This window comes from Macaca thibetana, chromosome X, assembly GCF_024542745.1.
Source record: "Macaca thibetana thibetana isolate TM-01 chromosome X, ASM2454274v1, whole genome shotgun sequence".
Lineage (NCBI taxonomy): Eukaryota > Metazoa > Chordata > Mammalia > Primates > Cercopithecidae > Macaca > Macaca thibetana.
Window position 1 is genome coordinate 52,546,975 of NC_065598.1, and position 16,579 is coordinate 52,563,553.

At 41.9% G+C, this 16,579-nt stretch overlaps 1 protein-coding gene across 14 annotated transcripts in view; it reads left to right on the plus strand.

The window, feature by feature from the left end:
* Window positions 1–16,579, plus strand: part of KANTR (KANTR integral membrane protein) — a 116,999-nt gene that overhangs the window by 16,828 nt on the left and 83,592 nt on the right. For 2 of the 14 annotated variants that reach the window (XM_050777127.1, XM_050777128.1), the window contains one exon: window positions 11,298–15,205. The exons of 10 other annotated variants lie outside the window; for them this stretch is intronic. In XM_050777127.1, the coding sequence (XP_050633084.1) occupies window positions 12,094–12,324 (231 nt within the window). In that variant the 5' untranslated portion in view covers window positions 11,298–12,093 and the 3' untranslated portion in view covers window positions 12,325–15,205. Of the gene's footprint in view, window positions 1–3,254; window positions 3,396–11,297; window positions 15,206–16,579 lie in introns of those variants that run through there. 2 more of the 14 variants (XR_007722709.1, XR_007722705.1) reach the window with 2 other exon arrangements.

Here is a 16,579-nt window from a genome sequence, read left to right on the forward strand (position 1 = left end):
TCCACTGAGAAATCTGCTGCTAGCCTTATTAGAACTCCTGTACCTATTATTTGCTTCTTTTTTCTTGCTACTTTCAAGGATCCTCTGCTTGTCCTTGATTTTTGACAGTTTGATTATATGTTTTTGTATAGTCTTGTTTGAATTTAATTTGATTGGAGAACTTTGACCTATGCCTGGATATTTTGTATCTTTCTCCAAACTTGGAAAACTTTCTGCTATTACTTTTTAAAGTAAGCTTTCTGTTCATTTGTCTTTTTCTTCTCCTTCATGAACTCTATAATTCAAAAATTTGAAGCTGTCCTATAAATCCCATAAGCTGTCTTATTTCTTTTTCATTTTTCCCCCTATGACTGTATGTTTTCAAATAATGTGTCTTCAGGTTCACAGATTCTTTTTTCTGCTTTATCAGTTCTGAGTGGGATATCCCACTCAGGGGATATCAACAGAGTACCTTGTGAGCATGAGATGATTATAACTATGAACTTTAACAAGACTTTATCTTTGACCTTTTGGCAATCTTCTTCTTGCCCATGGGCAGCTGTCATTTGCAGGGATAGCAATCAATTCCAGCCACCAGAGCATGGCTGTAGGGGTGCCCTTATCAACGTTCTTCATGGTGACAGCTTTGTGTCCAGAGTAGCATTCAGCCAGGACCAGTACCACTTTCCCACATTTCATGAACTTGCCCATTTCAACAGCAACCAACCAAGCCTATAGCAGAAAACACACACAAAAAACAAAAAAAACCCTAATTTTTAAAATAATTTCAGTCTCTCTGTTAAATGTTTCATTTTATTCATTTTTTCATGATACCATTGAATTGTCCCTGCATATTTTCTTGAAGTTTTGAGCTTCCTTTATATAATTACTTTGAATTCTTTGTAAGCCATTTCATAAGTCTCCTCTTTTTAGGGTCAGTTACTGGTGCTTTCTTTTGTTCCTTTGGTGGTGGTGTGTTTCCCTTTCCCTGATTGTTCTTTTTTTTTTTTTTTTTTTTTTTTTTTTGAAGTAGAGTCTTGCTCTGTCACCCACCCACTCCAGGCTGGAGTGCAGTGGCGCGATCTCAGCTCACTGCAACCTCTGGCTCCCTGGTTCAAGCTATTCTCATGCCTCAGCCTCCCGAGTAGCTGGGATTACAGGCATGTGCCACCATGCCCATCTAATTTTTGTATTTTTAGTAGAGATGGGATTTCACCATGTTAGCCAGGCTGGTCTCGAACTCCTGACCTCAAGGGATCTGCCCGCCTCAGCCTCCCAAAGTGCTGGGATTACAGGTGTGAGCCACTGCACCCAGTTGATTGTTCTTTTTAAAAACAAAACAAAACAAAACAAGATTTATTTTGAGACAGAGTCTCACTCTGTCACCCAGGCTGGAGTGCAGTGGCACGATCTCGGCTCACTGCAACCTCTGCCTCCCAGTCTCAAGTGACCCTCCTGCCTCAGCCTTCCAAGTAACTGGGACCACAGACATGCGCCACTACATCCAGCTAATTTTTTTGTATTTTTTGTACAGATGGGGTTTCGCCACGTTGCCCAGGCTGGTCTCGAACTCCTGAGCTCAAGCAATCCACCTGCCTCGGCCTCCCAAGGTGTTGGGATTACAGGCGTTGAGCCACCACGCCAGGTTAAAAAATTTTTTTCCTTAAAAAATAGAGACAGGGTCTGGCTATGTTGCCCAGGCTGGTCTCAAACTCCTCGGCTCAAGCAGTCTGCCTGCCTCAGCCTCCCAGAGTGCTTGGGATTATAGACCTGAGCCACCGTGCTTGGCCTCCCTGATTGTTCTTGATCCCTGTGGCTGTGCATTGGTGTCTACACATCTGAAGAAGTGAAAACTCATTCAAGTCTTTGCAGACTGGCTTTGTCTGGGAAAACCCCTCACCAGTCAGCCTGTCCAGAGGTTCTGGACTGGCCATCTGGCATGTTCTGCGGGTGGGCTTGCTACTGGAGTCCTCACGCAGGCTGGTCTGGTGTCTGGGTTAGCAGGTGGGTGGACCCGATGTCTGGGTCCATGGGGTTTGGCCTGGAGCCTGGATCCAAACAGATGGGCCTGTTGATTGGGTATGTGGCGGTGGGCCTGGAGCCTGGGTCCACAAGGGCACAGCTGGTTCCTGGATCTATGGGAGCCAACTTCATGTCTGGGTCCACAGGGGCTGACATGGTGCTGAGGTGGATCTGGAGCCTAAATCTGCAGTGTCAAGCCTGGGTTCTGGGTCCATGGGGGCTGGCCTGGATCCTGGGTCTGCAAGGGTGGTCCTAAAGTCTCAGTCCACGAGAGTTGGTTTGGCACCAGAGCTTACTAGGGTGGGCCTGAACCCTGGGTCAGCTAGAGCCTTTGACCATGAGGACCAGCCTGGAGCCTGGGAACTGTGTGGTGCTGGGGCAGGTGTGGAGCCTGGATTCGCTAGACCCAGCCCAGTACTGGGATCTACTGGGATAGGTCTGGACCCTGGGTCTGTTGGAGCGTGGGGCTGCAGGGACCAGCCTGAAGGGTGGGGCCACAGAGATCAGCCCACCACTGGGCAGGCCTAGAGTCTGTGTCTGTGCGTGCCAGCCTGGTACTTGAATCTAGAAGTGCTCTCCTGGTGCTGGGGCAGGCCTGCAGCCTAGGGCTATGTAGGTCGACCTGGTTCTGGGCTGGGCTGGAACCTAAGGTGGGCCTGGAGCCTGAGACCACATGGCCTGGCCTGGCACTGGGTGGGCCTGGAGCCTGTGTCCACAAGGTCTTGTTGGATGCTGAGTCTGCAGGTGCTGGCCTGATGACTAGTGCTGTGGGGGCTGGCCTGGTGCTGGGGTGTGCCTGAAACCTGGGGCCATGGGGACCAGCCCCATGCTGGGGGTGGTCTGGGACCCATGGCCACCTGGGCTGGCCTGGCCCTGGAATATGCCTGGTACCTGAGTCTGTGGGGGCTGTCCTGGCACTGGAGTGAGTCTGGAGACAGACTGCCAGGCAGGCCTGGAGTGTGAGGCAGTGGAATCTGGTCTGGTGCTGGGGCAGGCCTGGAGGCTCGGTCTACAGGTACCAGCCTAGAGGCTTGGGCTGTGGTTGCCTGCCCGGTGCTGGATTTGACTGGGGCAGGCCTGGTGTTGGAGTCCAAGGGAAAGCCCAGTGCTTACTTCCTTTCTCTTCCGGCGAAAAAAAGTGTCTTGTTTCCCACTGCACTGCCTGGGGTTGGGGGAGGGGTGGCATGGATAATGTGTAACTGTTTTTCCTACCCTCTTCAATGTGTCTTTTCTTATTTCTGTGCTACACCCAGGTGCTGTCAACTCTCACCTGGTTTCCTTAGCTCTGGTGAAGTATTTTCGTGTATGGATTGTTTTTCAAATTGATGTTTCTGTTGGGGGATGAGCACTGGAAAGTCCTGCTCTGCCATCTTGCTGCCATCTGGACTCCCAAGGTTTGTTGTTGATCTGTTTTTGTTTTTGTTGCTGTCGTAGTTCTTTTTCTTGTTGCTGTTTGTTTGTTCAGTGACTTCTCTGAACTCATTTTGTGGATTCGGTCTCCCCCTGCATTATGTGGCCTCTGAGTTGCCTGCCAGCAGCCTTTTTTCCTTTCAGTTCTTGTTTTTCTTTTTAAGCCTGGATTCCTAGGGGTCACACCTGGTGAATAAATATAATTTGGTGGTCAGCTAGTGATTGGTCAGAATATATCCTTAAATGCCTTGCCTGTACATCTTCCAACCCTTGCCAAGAGGATCTGTGTTAAGAAAGCATTGCCTTCAAAGTCCAGCCAGTGTACGAGGCAGCCTTCGCTTTCACTTTCTACTTGCACAGGGCCTCGCAGTCAGCCAGAAGTGAGTGGGTTGGGTCCTCTCCTATCCCAGCTCTTTCCTTGGCATGCATATAGCCTTGAGTATATGCACAGCCCTTTAGATCCCTAGGAGTATGTCAGAGCTCTTCAAAGTTTCCTATGGTTGTCTCATTCTCTAGGATTTCCTGTAAAATTCTCTAAGTGGTCAGATTTCTCCGACGTCTGGAATTTGGTCAGCTTTTGGATCCTGTACCACTGAGCTAGGGAGGGTTGGGGAGGGAGGATGGGGATCACCACAAGTGAAGTGTTGTAGACCTCACTGTCTTGCCAAGATTCTGTAGCTTCTTTGGATGATGATTTTCACTTTATTCTGTGGCTTTGGTTAATTGCCAGAGTTCTAAAATGGTTGATTTGAATTGATTTGACCATCTTTTCATTGTTTTAGAGGGAAAGTTGAGTTCATCGAAGTCCTCGCTCTGCCACTCCTATCTTTAAAAAAAACTTTAAATCCTCTTCATCTCACATGCCCTTGCAGTTATGACTTCATTTCTCATTTCTCCTAACGGCAAAACTCTTCAAAGAGTTTTCCTTCCTCTCTTTCTCTACCCTTCTCCTATATGCTGTTCATATAACATGTATTAGATATATGATAAAAGAATAGGCAGGGCGCGGTGGCTCACACCTGTAATCCCAGCACTTTGGGAGGCTGAGGCGGGTGATTCACTTGAGGTCGGGAGTTGAAGACCAACCTGGCCAACATGGTGAAATCCCGTCTCTGCTAAAAATACAAAAATTAGCTGGGTGTGGTGGCAGTCACCTGTAATCCTGGCTACTTGGAAGCCTGAGGCAGGAGAATCGCTTGAACCCAAGAGGAGGAGGTTGCAGGGAGCCAGGGTCACGCCACTGTACTCCAGCTTGGGGGACAGAGTGAGATTCCATCTCAAAAAAAAAAGAAACAGAATATATACATTATATACACAAGTTATAAATATAATAATATGAAAACCCAAGAACTCACAACCCTACCCAAAAACATTAATGATATCATCTATCCATGTGTCATTTTCTGTTCCATTCCTCACCTTCCCCACCACTCCACTCCTGAAATTCCTACTCTGCTAAGCCTTGTGCTTAACATTCACTTACCCTTTTTCATATATGGGATTTTTTTTTTCATATTTGTGGGGATGCTTAACCAATACATTGTTTATTTGACTCGGTTATGAGCCTTGTAAAAATAGTATCATACTGTGTGCGGGGTTTTTTGTTGTTGTTGTTTTGTTTTGTTTTGTTTTGTTTTTGAGATGGAGTTTCACTTGTCTCCCAGGCAGGAGTACAGTGGTGTGATCTGGGCTCACTGTAACCTCTGCCTCATGGGTTCAAGCGATTCTTCTGCCTCAGCCTCCCGAGTGGCTGGGATTACAGGTTTGCACCACCACACCCAGCTAATTTTGTATTTTTAGTAGAGTTGGGGTTTCACCATGTTGGCCAGGCTGGTCTTGAACTCCTGATCTCAGGTGATCCACCCGCCTCGGCCTCCCAAAGTGCTGGGATTACAGGCGTGAGCCGCCACGCCTGGCCCTATGTGGTCTTCTGAGACTTAACTTTTTTCACTCAATATTATGTTTCTAAGATTCACCTATGTTGTTGCATGTAGCTAGAGTTTGTTTACAGTATTCCTTTGGGTGATCATAAGACACATTATCCATTCATCCATTGTTGGACATTTGGGTCATTTCCAGCTTTTTGCTCTTATGGACAGTGCTACCATGAGCATTCTTAGGTGTATGTCCTGGGACACATGCACACCCATTCTTCTAAGGTATATAGACCTAAGAATGCGATTGTTGGTTAATAGGTCATCCAAAAGTTCGGCTTGACAGGATTATGCCAAACTGGTGGTACCAATTTACACTACTTTCAGAAATGTATAAGAGGTCCCATTGATCCACATCCTCAGACACTTGATATTGTCCTCCTTCTTATTTTTTGTTATTATACTGAGTGTAAAATGGTATTTCATTGGGGACATATTAGCATTTTCTTAGTCATTAATGTGATCGAGCATCTTTTAATGGTCCTTAGCCACACATTTCCTCTTCTGTGAAAGGACTGTTAATATCTTTAGCCCATTAAAATTTTTCTGGGTACAATGGCTCATGCCTGTAATCCCAGCACTTAGGGAGGCCGAGGCAGGCAGATCACTTGAGCCCAGGAGTTCGAGGCCAGACTGGGCAACATGGCGAAAACCCAACTATACAAAAAATACAAAAATTATCTGGGTGTGGTGTGCATGCCTGTGGTCCCAGCTACTTGGGAAGCTGAGGTGGGAGGATGGCTTGAGCCCAGAAGGTGGTGGCTACAGTGAGCTGAGATCACGCTACTGCACTCGAGCCTAGGTGGCAGAACTAGACTCTCTCTCAAAAAAAAAAAAAAAACTTTTTTTTTTTTAGATGGGTTCTCACTACATTGCCCAAACTGGTCTTAAACTCCTGTGCTCAAAGGATCCTCCTGCCTCCATTTCCCAAGTAGCTAGGATTATAGATGTGCATCACTGTGCCTGGCTAAATCATTTTTTATTGATTTGTGGGTGTTCTTTATGTGGATCCTCATCATTGGTCAGTTGTATGTGTTGAATAGCTTCTGTAATTTTGAAGCTTTTTTAATGGTGTCTTTACATGAGCAGAAATTCTTTTCTTTTCTTTCTTTCTTTCTTTCTTTTCTTTCTTTTCTTTCTTTCTTTTCTTTTCTTTCTTTTCTTTCTTTTCTTTCTTTTCTTTCTTTTCTTTCTTTCTTTTTTTTGAGACGGGGTCTCACTCTGTCACCCAGGCTGGAGTGCAGTGGTGGGATCACAGCTCACTGTAGCCTTGACCTCCCCGGGCTCAGGTGATCCTTCCACCTCAGCTTCCCGAGTAGCTCGGACTACAGGCATGTGCCATGCCTATAAATTAGCCATACCTGGCTAATTGTTATTTTTTATTTTTTGTAGAGACAGGGTCTCCCTGTTGCCCAGGCTAGTCTTATTTTTCAGTTGAACAAATCCATCTTTTCTGTATTATAGCCAGCAATTTTTTGTCTTGTCTTCTCTAACCTACAGTTATAAACATTTTCTTTATTTTCTTCTTTTTTTTATTATTTTATTTTTTTATTTTTTTTTTTTTTTTGAGACGGAGTCTCGCTCTGTCGCCCAGGCTGGAGTGCAGTGGCCGCATCTCAGCTCACTGCAAGCTCTGCCTCCCGGGTCTACGCCATTCTCCTGCCTCAGCCTCCCGAGTAGCTGGGACTACAGGCGCTCACCACCACACCCAGCTAGTTTTTTGTATTTTTTAGTAGAGACGGGGTTTCACCGTATTAGCCAGGCTGGTCTCGATCTCCTGACCTTGTGATCCGCCCGTCTCGGCCTCCCAAAGTGCTGGGATTACAGGCTTGAGCCACCGCGCCCGGCCTCTTTATTTTCTTCTAATAAAAGTTTTAAAAGTTTACCTTCCACATTTAAGTCCAAATGGAATTGGTTTTTGTGTGGTATAAGGTAGGGAGCTGGTTTCATTATTTTCCATAGGGATAATGTAATAATCTGAGAAGCTACCTCTGGCCTGGAGTATCAAAGTTCCATATCCATATAGATCTGTTTCTGGCCTCTCTTTGCTATTGGCCAGCTTATTGTCCCTGAACCAGTACTGTACTGCCTTAATTACCTTGCCTTCATAATAAATCTTGATATTTGATAAAGCAAAATCTTCCCATCTTATTTTTCTTCAGAAGTATCGTGTATTCTTAGCCCTTTGTTATTTAATTAATTAATTTATTTATTTTGAGATAGGTTCTTGCTCTGTCACCCAAGCCGGAGTGCAGTGGTGTGATCTGGGCTCATAGCAGCCTCGACCTTCTGGGCTCAAGCGGTCCTCCCACCTCAGCCTCCTGGGTAGCTGAGACTACAGGTACATGCCATTATGCCCAGCTAATTTTTGTATTTTTTGTAGAGACAGGGTCACCCCATGTTAACCAGGCTGGTCTTGAACTCCTGCACTCAAGCAATCCACCCACCTTGGCCTCCCAAAGTGCTGGGATGACAGGCGTGAGCCACCTTGCCCGGCCCTCCTTTGTTATTTTATTTTATTAATTTAGTTATTTGAGACAAAGTCTTGCTCTGTCACGCAGGCTGGAGTGCAGTGGTGCAGTAAGCTCACTGCAGCCTCAACCTCCAGGGCTCAAGCAGTCCTCCCACCTCAGCCTCCCAAGTAGCTGGGACTACAGGGGCATGCCACCACACCCAGCTAATTCTGGTATTTTTTTGTAGAGACAGGGTTTCCCCATGTTCCCCAGGCTGGTCTCAAACTCCTGGCCTCAAGTGATCCTCCTGCCTTGGCCTCCCAAAGTGCTGGGATTACAGGGGGGGTTACCATGCCCGGCCCCCCTTTGTTTTTTTTTAAACACATTTCAGAATCAACTTGTCATGTTCCATAAAAATGTTGGAATTGCAATGAATCTGTAGATCATGTTGAAGAGAATTGATGTTTATGGTGTTGAGTCTTCCTCCCTAAGAGCATGACATAGCTCTCTATTGTAAATAAATTATTGAACGTCTTTTGGCAGAGCTTTATATTTTTCTGCATAAGGTCTACATATCTTGTGTTAGATTTATTTATTGGTGCTTTATGGGTTTGCTGCTATTATAAGTGGGATCTTTTATTGTATTTTTTATCTCTTTTGCAGGTATATAGAAATGAAGTTAGCTTTTGTGTATTAGTACTACAACCATTTGCCTTATTACACTTTTCATTATTTATTTTATTTATTTATTTATGTATTTATTTATTTATTTTTGAGGTCTCATCTTGCTCAGTCATCCAGGCGGGAGTGCAGTGGCGCGATCTCAGCTCACTGCAACCTCCGCCTCCCGGGTTCAAGCGATTCTCCTACTCAGCCTCCCCAGTAGCTGGGATTACAAGCACAGGCCACCACGCTCAGCTAATTTTTTGTATATTTAGTAGAGACGGGGTTTCACCATGTTGGCCAGGCTGATCTCGAACTCCTGACCTCACATGATCCACCCGCTTAGGCCTCCCAAAATGTTGTTTTTTGTTTGTTTGTTTGTTTGTTTGTTTTTGTTTTTTGAGATAGAGTCTCGCTCTGTCTCCTAGTCTGGAGTGCAGTGGTGTGATCTCGGCTCACTGCCACCCCCACCTCCCAGGTTCAAGCAATTCTCCTGCCTCAGCCTCCTGAGTAGTTGGGATTACAGGCTCCCACCACCATGCCCGGGTAGTTTTTGTATTTTTAGTAAAGACGGGGTTTCACCATGTTGGCCAGGCTGGTCTCAAACTCCTGACCTCAGGTGATCTGCCCGCCTCGGCCTCCCAAAGTGCTGGGATTACAGGAGTGAGCCACCACGCCTGGCCCTAAACTTATTTTTAAGTAGGTTTTTATTCTGGAATAGTTCTAGATTTACAGAAAAGTTAGTTAAGAGATAGTACAGAGAGTTTCTGTATATTCCTCACTGTAGTACATTTATCAAAAATAAGAAAACAACATTGATATATTACTACTACCTAAACATCAGACTTTACATGGCTTTATCAGTTTTTTTCACTGGGGTCCTTTTTTTGTTCTGGGATCCAATTCAAAATATCACATTGGATTTAGTTGTCATGTCTCCATAGTGTCCTCTGGTCTATGACAGTTTCTCAGTCTGTTCTTGTTGGTTTTTTTTGTTTTGTTTTGTTTTTTTCCCCCAGAAGTCCATTAAGCTGAGAAAGTCCTTGTTTTCATGACCTAACAGTTTTAAGGAATACTGTTGAATGTTCCTCAGTTTGTATTTGTCTGAAGTTTTGCTTATATTTAGACTGGAGTTGTTTTTGGAAAGAACACCAGAGTTTAAATGCCTTTCTTATCAGATCGTATCAGAGGTACCTGTATCCATTGGCATCCCTGGTTTTGTGAACCTTCATCCCTTGGTTAAGGTGGTGTTTGCCGGGTTTTCCCCCTGGCAAGTTGCTGCCTTTCCCTTTTCATAGTCTGTTCTTTGGAAGAATCTAGCCCACCCGCAAGGAGGCGGGAAGAATTGAGCTACAGGTCCTGGAAGGAGGGGGTGTATCTGTGTATATCATTTGAAATTCTTCTGTAAACATTTGTCTCTCATCCCTTATTTATTTACTCTGTCACTTATATCAGTATGAACTCATGCATTTTTATTTAATAATTTGAGTTATAAATCTAATACTGTGTTCTTTGTTTTGTTGGTCAAATCAGTCCAGTTGTGGCCACTGGGGACTCTTGCCAGTTGGCTCCTGTGTCCCTTTCACATACTCCCATCCTTTGGTTTTGAGCACTGCTTTACTTGCCAGCACTTGGAAATGCTCCATACTCATCTTGTATTTTCCTCTCTCAGTCCTGGAATCAGTCATTTCTCCAAGGAGCCCTGGTTCCTTTTAAGGTGTCTGTATATTCTTTTATGTTTTCTATGGTGACAACCATATCAGCTATAAATAATGACAGTTTTGTCTTTTGCTTTCCAATCTTTATGGCTTTATTTTTCTTGTCGTACTGAGATGACCAGGACATCTAGTACAATGATGACAGCATGCATCCGTGTCCTGTTGTGTATTTTAGAGGAAACACCACTAACTTTTCCCTAGTAAGAATGATACTGTATTTGCTATAGACTTCCTACAGGTTTTATCAGGTTAAGCAGGTTCCATCCTATTACTCTATATTAAGAGGCTTTTATTTTTTTAATAATGAAAGGGTGTTGAATTTTTACCAAATGCCTTTTCTGTTTCTTATGATAATTATATTTTTTTCTCCAATAATCTGATATGTGGTAAATGACATTTATAGATTTTCCTTATGTTAGACCATCTTTGCATTTCTTGTATAAACACAGCTTGGTCATGGTCTTTCATTTTTTATACAGTGCTGGACTCAGGTTGGTAAACAAAAGTTTAGAATTTTGCAACTGTGTCCATGAATAAAATTGGTCTTTACTTTTCCTTTCTTAGGCTGTTCTTAATGGCTTTTGGCATTAAGGTTCTGCTGGTATAGAATGATTCAGAGTGTTTCCTCTTTTACAATATTCTGGAAGATGCTCTGTAACTTTGGAATGATTGGTTTGGTAGAACTCCTGCAAAACCATCTTGGTCTAGTGTTCTCCTTTTTAATACTGAGTTACTATTAAACTTCTAAATTAAAATCTTTTCAAAATTGTAAATAAGAAGGTTGAAATTTGCTGCCATGTTTATTTTATAAGCTTTATGCTTGAAATGGCTACACACAAATCCTGAGCAAGACTTTTTAATGATGCATTCTTCAAATTCTTAACAGTCGCCATCCATAAATGTCTTTCTTTGTACAAGTAGGTGATAAAATATTTAAAGCCAATTTTTAAATGTTTCAAAGATGTTTAACAATTGGAATTATATCTAACAGCTTTTCTTTTTGTTTCACTGACAAGTATATTGTTAAAACTTCTCGTGACGATGTGAGTAGATTTCAAATCCAGTTGAACGCTTTCATATTAACAATTTCAAAATAATGATGAAGCTCTTATTTGCAGAACATGCATCATTATTAGAACCATCACCCTGCAGCTAGCTTGGATACCATTAAAAGGGCTCACCAGCTGCAAACGGATAAAAGTATCTGATACTCGGGAAGACAGAGTTTCAGGGTTTCTACCTGGAGCTACACCCTCCAGAAGCCCCTCCTTGGCCTCCCTGCACCCAGCCCCATCCCAGCCAGTCACATCTTGGGCTGTACGTGGTGTTTCTTGGAAACCGGAACACAGACTCCTCCAGCAGCTCCACAGGCCCCTTGTCCTCAATGAGCAGAAGACTACAGGAGCTGGCTACTGAAGAGGCTGTCCAAGTGATAGAGCACCTTCTTGGCCCTGCTTAGCACATTTACTGCAGAGCTGGATGCTACTTATTTGTGCTCACCACCTTCAGGGACTGCAGAGGGATTTGTCAGACCCTACTTCACTAAGGGCCACCCTCTAAGGATCTCCAGAAGAGGCTGCCCATAGAGAGAAGTGGCCTGCCTAGGGTCTCCACTGCCTCAGGTCCTACCCGGACACCTCTAGGGCTGAGGGGATCGGTATCTCTTCACCTACCTGTAATCCACATACCAAGTGGAAGAATCTGCCTGCTATTTTTTGTTTGTTTTGGCGGGAAGAGTTTTAACTACTGCTGTAATTCCTTTAGTAGCTATGGAACTGTTGAGGATTTCTTTTTCTTCTTTAGTCGATTTTCGTAAGATAACAGTTTTCTAGGAGTTGGTCCATTTTGCCTGCATTTTCAAATTCATTGGCATCAAGTTTCCTTTTTATTCTCTGCTGTGTATAAACTGTAACGATGTCTCCTTTTTCATTACTGATATTGGTTATTTGTGCCTTCTCACTTTTTTTCTTAATCAATCTCACCAGAGGTTTATCTATTTTATTAGTCTTTTCAAAGAACCAACTTTTGGCTTTGTTGCTCCTCTCTATTGTATCTTTGTTTTCTATTTCTTTAATTTCCGCTCTTATCTTTTTTGATCTCCTTCCTTCCACATTTTTTGGGTTTATTCTGTTGTTCTTTTTCTAATTTCTTTAACTGGACATTGAGCTCATTAATTTTCATTCTTGCCCATTTTCTAATTTGTGCATTTAAGGATATAATTTCCCTCTAACTACTGCTTCTCCATAAGTGTAGATATGTAGTATTTTCATTATTGTTCAGTTATAAGTATTTCATTTCCATCAAGGTTACTTCTTTTACCTGTAAGTTATATAGAAATGTGTTTTTAGATTTCCAAATGTTTGGGGATTTAAAATTTTACCTCTTTGTTATTGAAAGCTGTCTTAATTGCATTATGGTCAGAGGATGTGGTTCGTGTGATAACAACTCTGAAATTTTTTAGACTTGTTTTATGGCTTAGTATGTGACCAATATTTTTGAATGCTTCCTATGTGCTAATTTATAAGAATGTGTGTTCTCTAATTGTTGAATACAGAGATCTGCATATGTCTATTATCAAGTTTGTCAACTATTGTTCAATTTTTACTTATCTATACTAAGTTTTTGGTCATGATCTACCAATAATTGAAAGAGGTGTGTTAATATTCAACTGTGATGGTGGATTTGGCAATTTCTCCTTGTAATTCTATCTCATTTCTTGCTTTATATATTTCGAGGGTGTTCATTAGGAATATTCAAATTAAGAATTGTTATATATTCCTGATAAATATGTAATGACCCTCTCTATTCCTGATAATGCATTTTTCTTTGAAACCTATTTTATCTTATATTAATGTAGTAACACAAATTTTTCTTGTTGGGATTTGTGTGGTATATAATTTTCCATCCTTTTACTTTTGAGCATTTTCATGCCATCATGCTTTAATTACATCTCTTGGAAACAACATATAACTGGACTTTTTAAAAAATCTAATCTGATGATCTCTTTTAGTTGGCAAGTTTAGTCTGTTTATATTTACTGTGATGTATTTGGGCTTATTTCTACCATCATACTTTTTTATTTCTGTTTACCACCACTACCTTTTTCTATGCTTCATTTTCTCTTTTCTTGCCTGCTTTTTTAGTTTTGAGATTTGTTTTCTTATTCAATTGCTTCCTCCCTATTTTAATTTTTTTTCTATTCTTTCTGTGGTTACCCTTATAAAGTCTAAAGTTAAACAATATTTTAGCCTCCTTCTTGAAGAATGCAGGAAGCTTAGAAACCTTCAACTCTAGTCATTCCTCTCCTGACTACATACTATTGTTTTCAAATATGTTAGTTTGTTCCTTTTTATAAACCTCACAATTATGCATCTTTATCAGTATTACTTTATATAGACAGTGTTTGTTTGGACTTACATGCATACATTCTTGTATCGCAGACCATCCTTTGGGATCATTTTCTTTCATTATGAATATAGTGTTTTAGTGGGTTTTTTTTTTTTTAAGTACAGGTCTCTTGATGTTAAATTCTTCCAGTCTTTCTTATATGTAAATGTCTTTATTTTATCCTCATTCTTAAAAGATAGTTTGTTACAGGTATTTTTACTCAACACTTAGAATATATGGTTCCATTCTCTTTTAGCTTTGAGAAGTCTTTATTGCTATTAAGAAGTCGACTCTCAGACTAATTGCTGGTTTTGTGTGTGTGTGCCTGTGTGTGTAGTAGAATGTGCAGAGGGTCCTGCAGTTTTACTCTAACATGTTTACATACGTATTTTTTTTTATTTATTCTACTTTGGAAATGTCATGTTTCGTGGCTCAGTGGATTCATGCTTTTCATCATTTCTGGGAAATTCTCAGCCATTATCTCTTCAAATATTGCCTTTCGTTTTTTCTAGTTTTTCTTTCTCAGAATACAGTTAGTCATATTTTGGACCTCCTCATTCTGTCTTCCGTATCTCATAACATCTCTGAGATTTTCTATCTCCTTGTCTTCCTGCATTTCATTCTGGATAATTTGTTTAGGTATATCTTTCAGCTTACTGATTCTCTTTTCAATTAACTTTAATCTGCCCATTGAGTTTTTTATTTCAAAAGTTATATTTTTCATTTGTACAAAGCTCATATATTTTACTTGCTAATCTGCCTAGTCATCCCTAATAGTCTCTTATTGCTTGGTCATCTTTGTGATTACATCTGTTACTACTACTTTAAAACATTTTATATACTTTTTGTTCAACCAGTAGTCACTGTTTGCATGAGTATGACATTGTAAATATTGTTCACATCAAAACTACATAGTATATTCTGATTATATATCCTTTGTTGTATACCCTTTTGTTTTCCTTGGAGCTAATAATTGTGTATTTTGTTTTCTTTTGCTTAGTGTTCTAGTACCTATTACTATTCTTCTCTGAAATTCTTTATACAGTCCAAATCAGATCATGTCCTTCCACTATTCAGAATTATCCCATGGCTCCCACCTCCCTCAACAAAAGCCAAAGCCCTCACCATGGCCCAAAAGTCCCTGTATAATCTGGTTCCCTTTACCTCTCTTACCTTGTCTCCTATCACTCTCAGTATCACTCACTCTTCTCCAGCTACACTGGCCTCCTTGCTATTCCCCAAGCGTGCTAGATACCCTTCCTTTTCAGGGCCTTTGTACTTGTTCTTCTCACTGCCTGGAACACCCTTCCTCCCAAATAATCTGATGAGTTGCCCTAGTACTTCCAGTGTGCTCAAATGTCACCTCCCTAGAGAAGTGTTTCCTGATCAACATATCTAAAATCGCCCCATCACATGCATTTTCTATCCCTTTATCCTACTTTACGTATGTTTTTCTACAAAGCACTGATCACCACCTGGTATATTTTATATTTATCTATTGTGGTTAGTGTTTGTCTCTCTTCAGTAGACTGTAAGCTCCATAAAGCAGGGACTTCTGTTTTGTTCACTGCTGTATCCCCAGTGCCAAAAACAACAGTGCATAGTAGATACTCAATAAATATTTGTGGAACAAACTGAATGAATGGATGAATGACTTAATTGTTAATGTGGAGGATAGAGAGATAAACGCCTGAGGAGTAGGCTAGGCACAAAGGCCTTTAATGCCATGCTAAGGAAGTTGGCTATCATTTTTCATAAGGTTGGAGGCTGTGGAGAAGCAGTGAGGATAGCTCCTGGGTTCTTTAGGGAAGCAAGTTCTCAGTTGGTAGGGTTGTGGCAAAGCCCCATATTTTCTGACTGGCTGTACGCCCTAGGGCTCCTGAAGGCAGGCCTGCCTCTTACCCAAATAGCCCTCAAACTGCTGTGTTGTCATGCTGCCTGTTACCTGGTGAAAAGTAAAACCCCAACTCTCATCAGGCTTTCTGATCCCAGCTGTCATCCCCCTTTCTCTTGCGCTGCGAGGAACTGTTTCCTGGTCCCCAGGCCAAGCAGACCACTCTCATTATACTTCACCTGTGGTACTTGGTGGTCGGTAGGGGGGCTGCAGGGGATAGCGTGGAAGCTGGTGTGATGATGAGCTCATAGTAAGTGTTGTTATAATGGGAGATACCTTAGGAGGGTAAGTTACAGCTCAAAAAGTTTTTTTTTTCATTGTCAAAGTGAGAACAGGCTATGTGGGGTTTTAGTCCTGACTTTGCCCCTAACTCTACTGGGGCCTAGTCTGGCTCCAGTGTTTCTGCCTGCCCATGACTCTGGATACTAATTCTATTGTCTAATGTGTGACCTACTCTCCTATTTCTGTCACCTACTAATTTCATCAGCATGCCATCAGAATTATACAGAATGCCATGTATAATTAGCTCCCTGTGGCATGCCAGTAGAGACCTCCCTATCCAGGCCAACATCAATTTATTAATCATTAGCACACTGAGTTTAACTAAACATCCACCTAGCTGTAAGTTCAGTTGAGCAAAATTTGACCACTTAGTGTCAGGCCTCCTCCTGTACACTGAAGACACAGAGATGAACGAGATGTGTTCCCAGACACAGAACCGTAAATTCAGGGCAGTGTGGTCAGTGCAGTAACACTGGTAGGAAGAATAGACTGTGAGAGCCCCTAAGGAATACACAACCCAGCGCAGGGGACCAAGGAAGCTTTCTTGGAAGAGATGGCATATGAACTAAATATTAAAAGATTTAGTTTAACTTTCTAATGTTAAACTGCCCTTGCATTTCTGGGATTAAACTCAACATTTTTATGTTGTATTAAATCTTATTCATTCTGGATGTGGTTTGCTAATAAACTATTTAGGATTTTTGCATCTTTAGCCATCTGTATTTGTCTGGTTAAGGTTATAGTGATTTCATCCAATAAATAAATCAGTTTTCTAGGAATTGGTCCACTTCATGTAAGTTTTCAAATTAATTATATTCTCTTATTTTTTAATTTTTA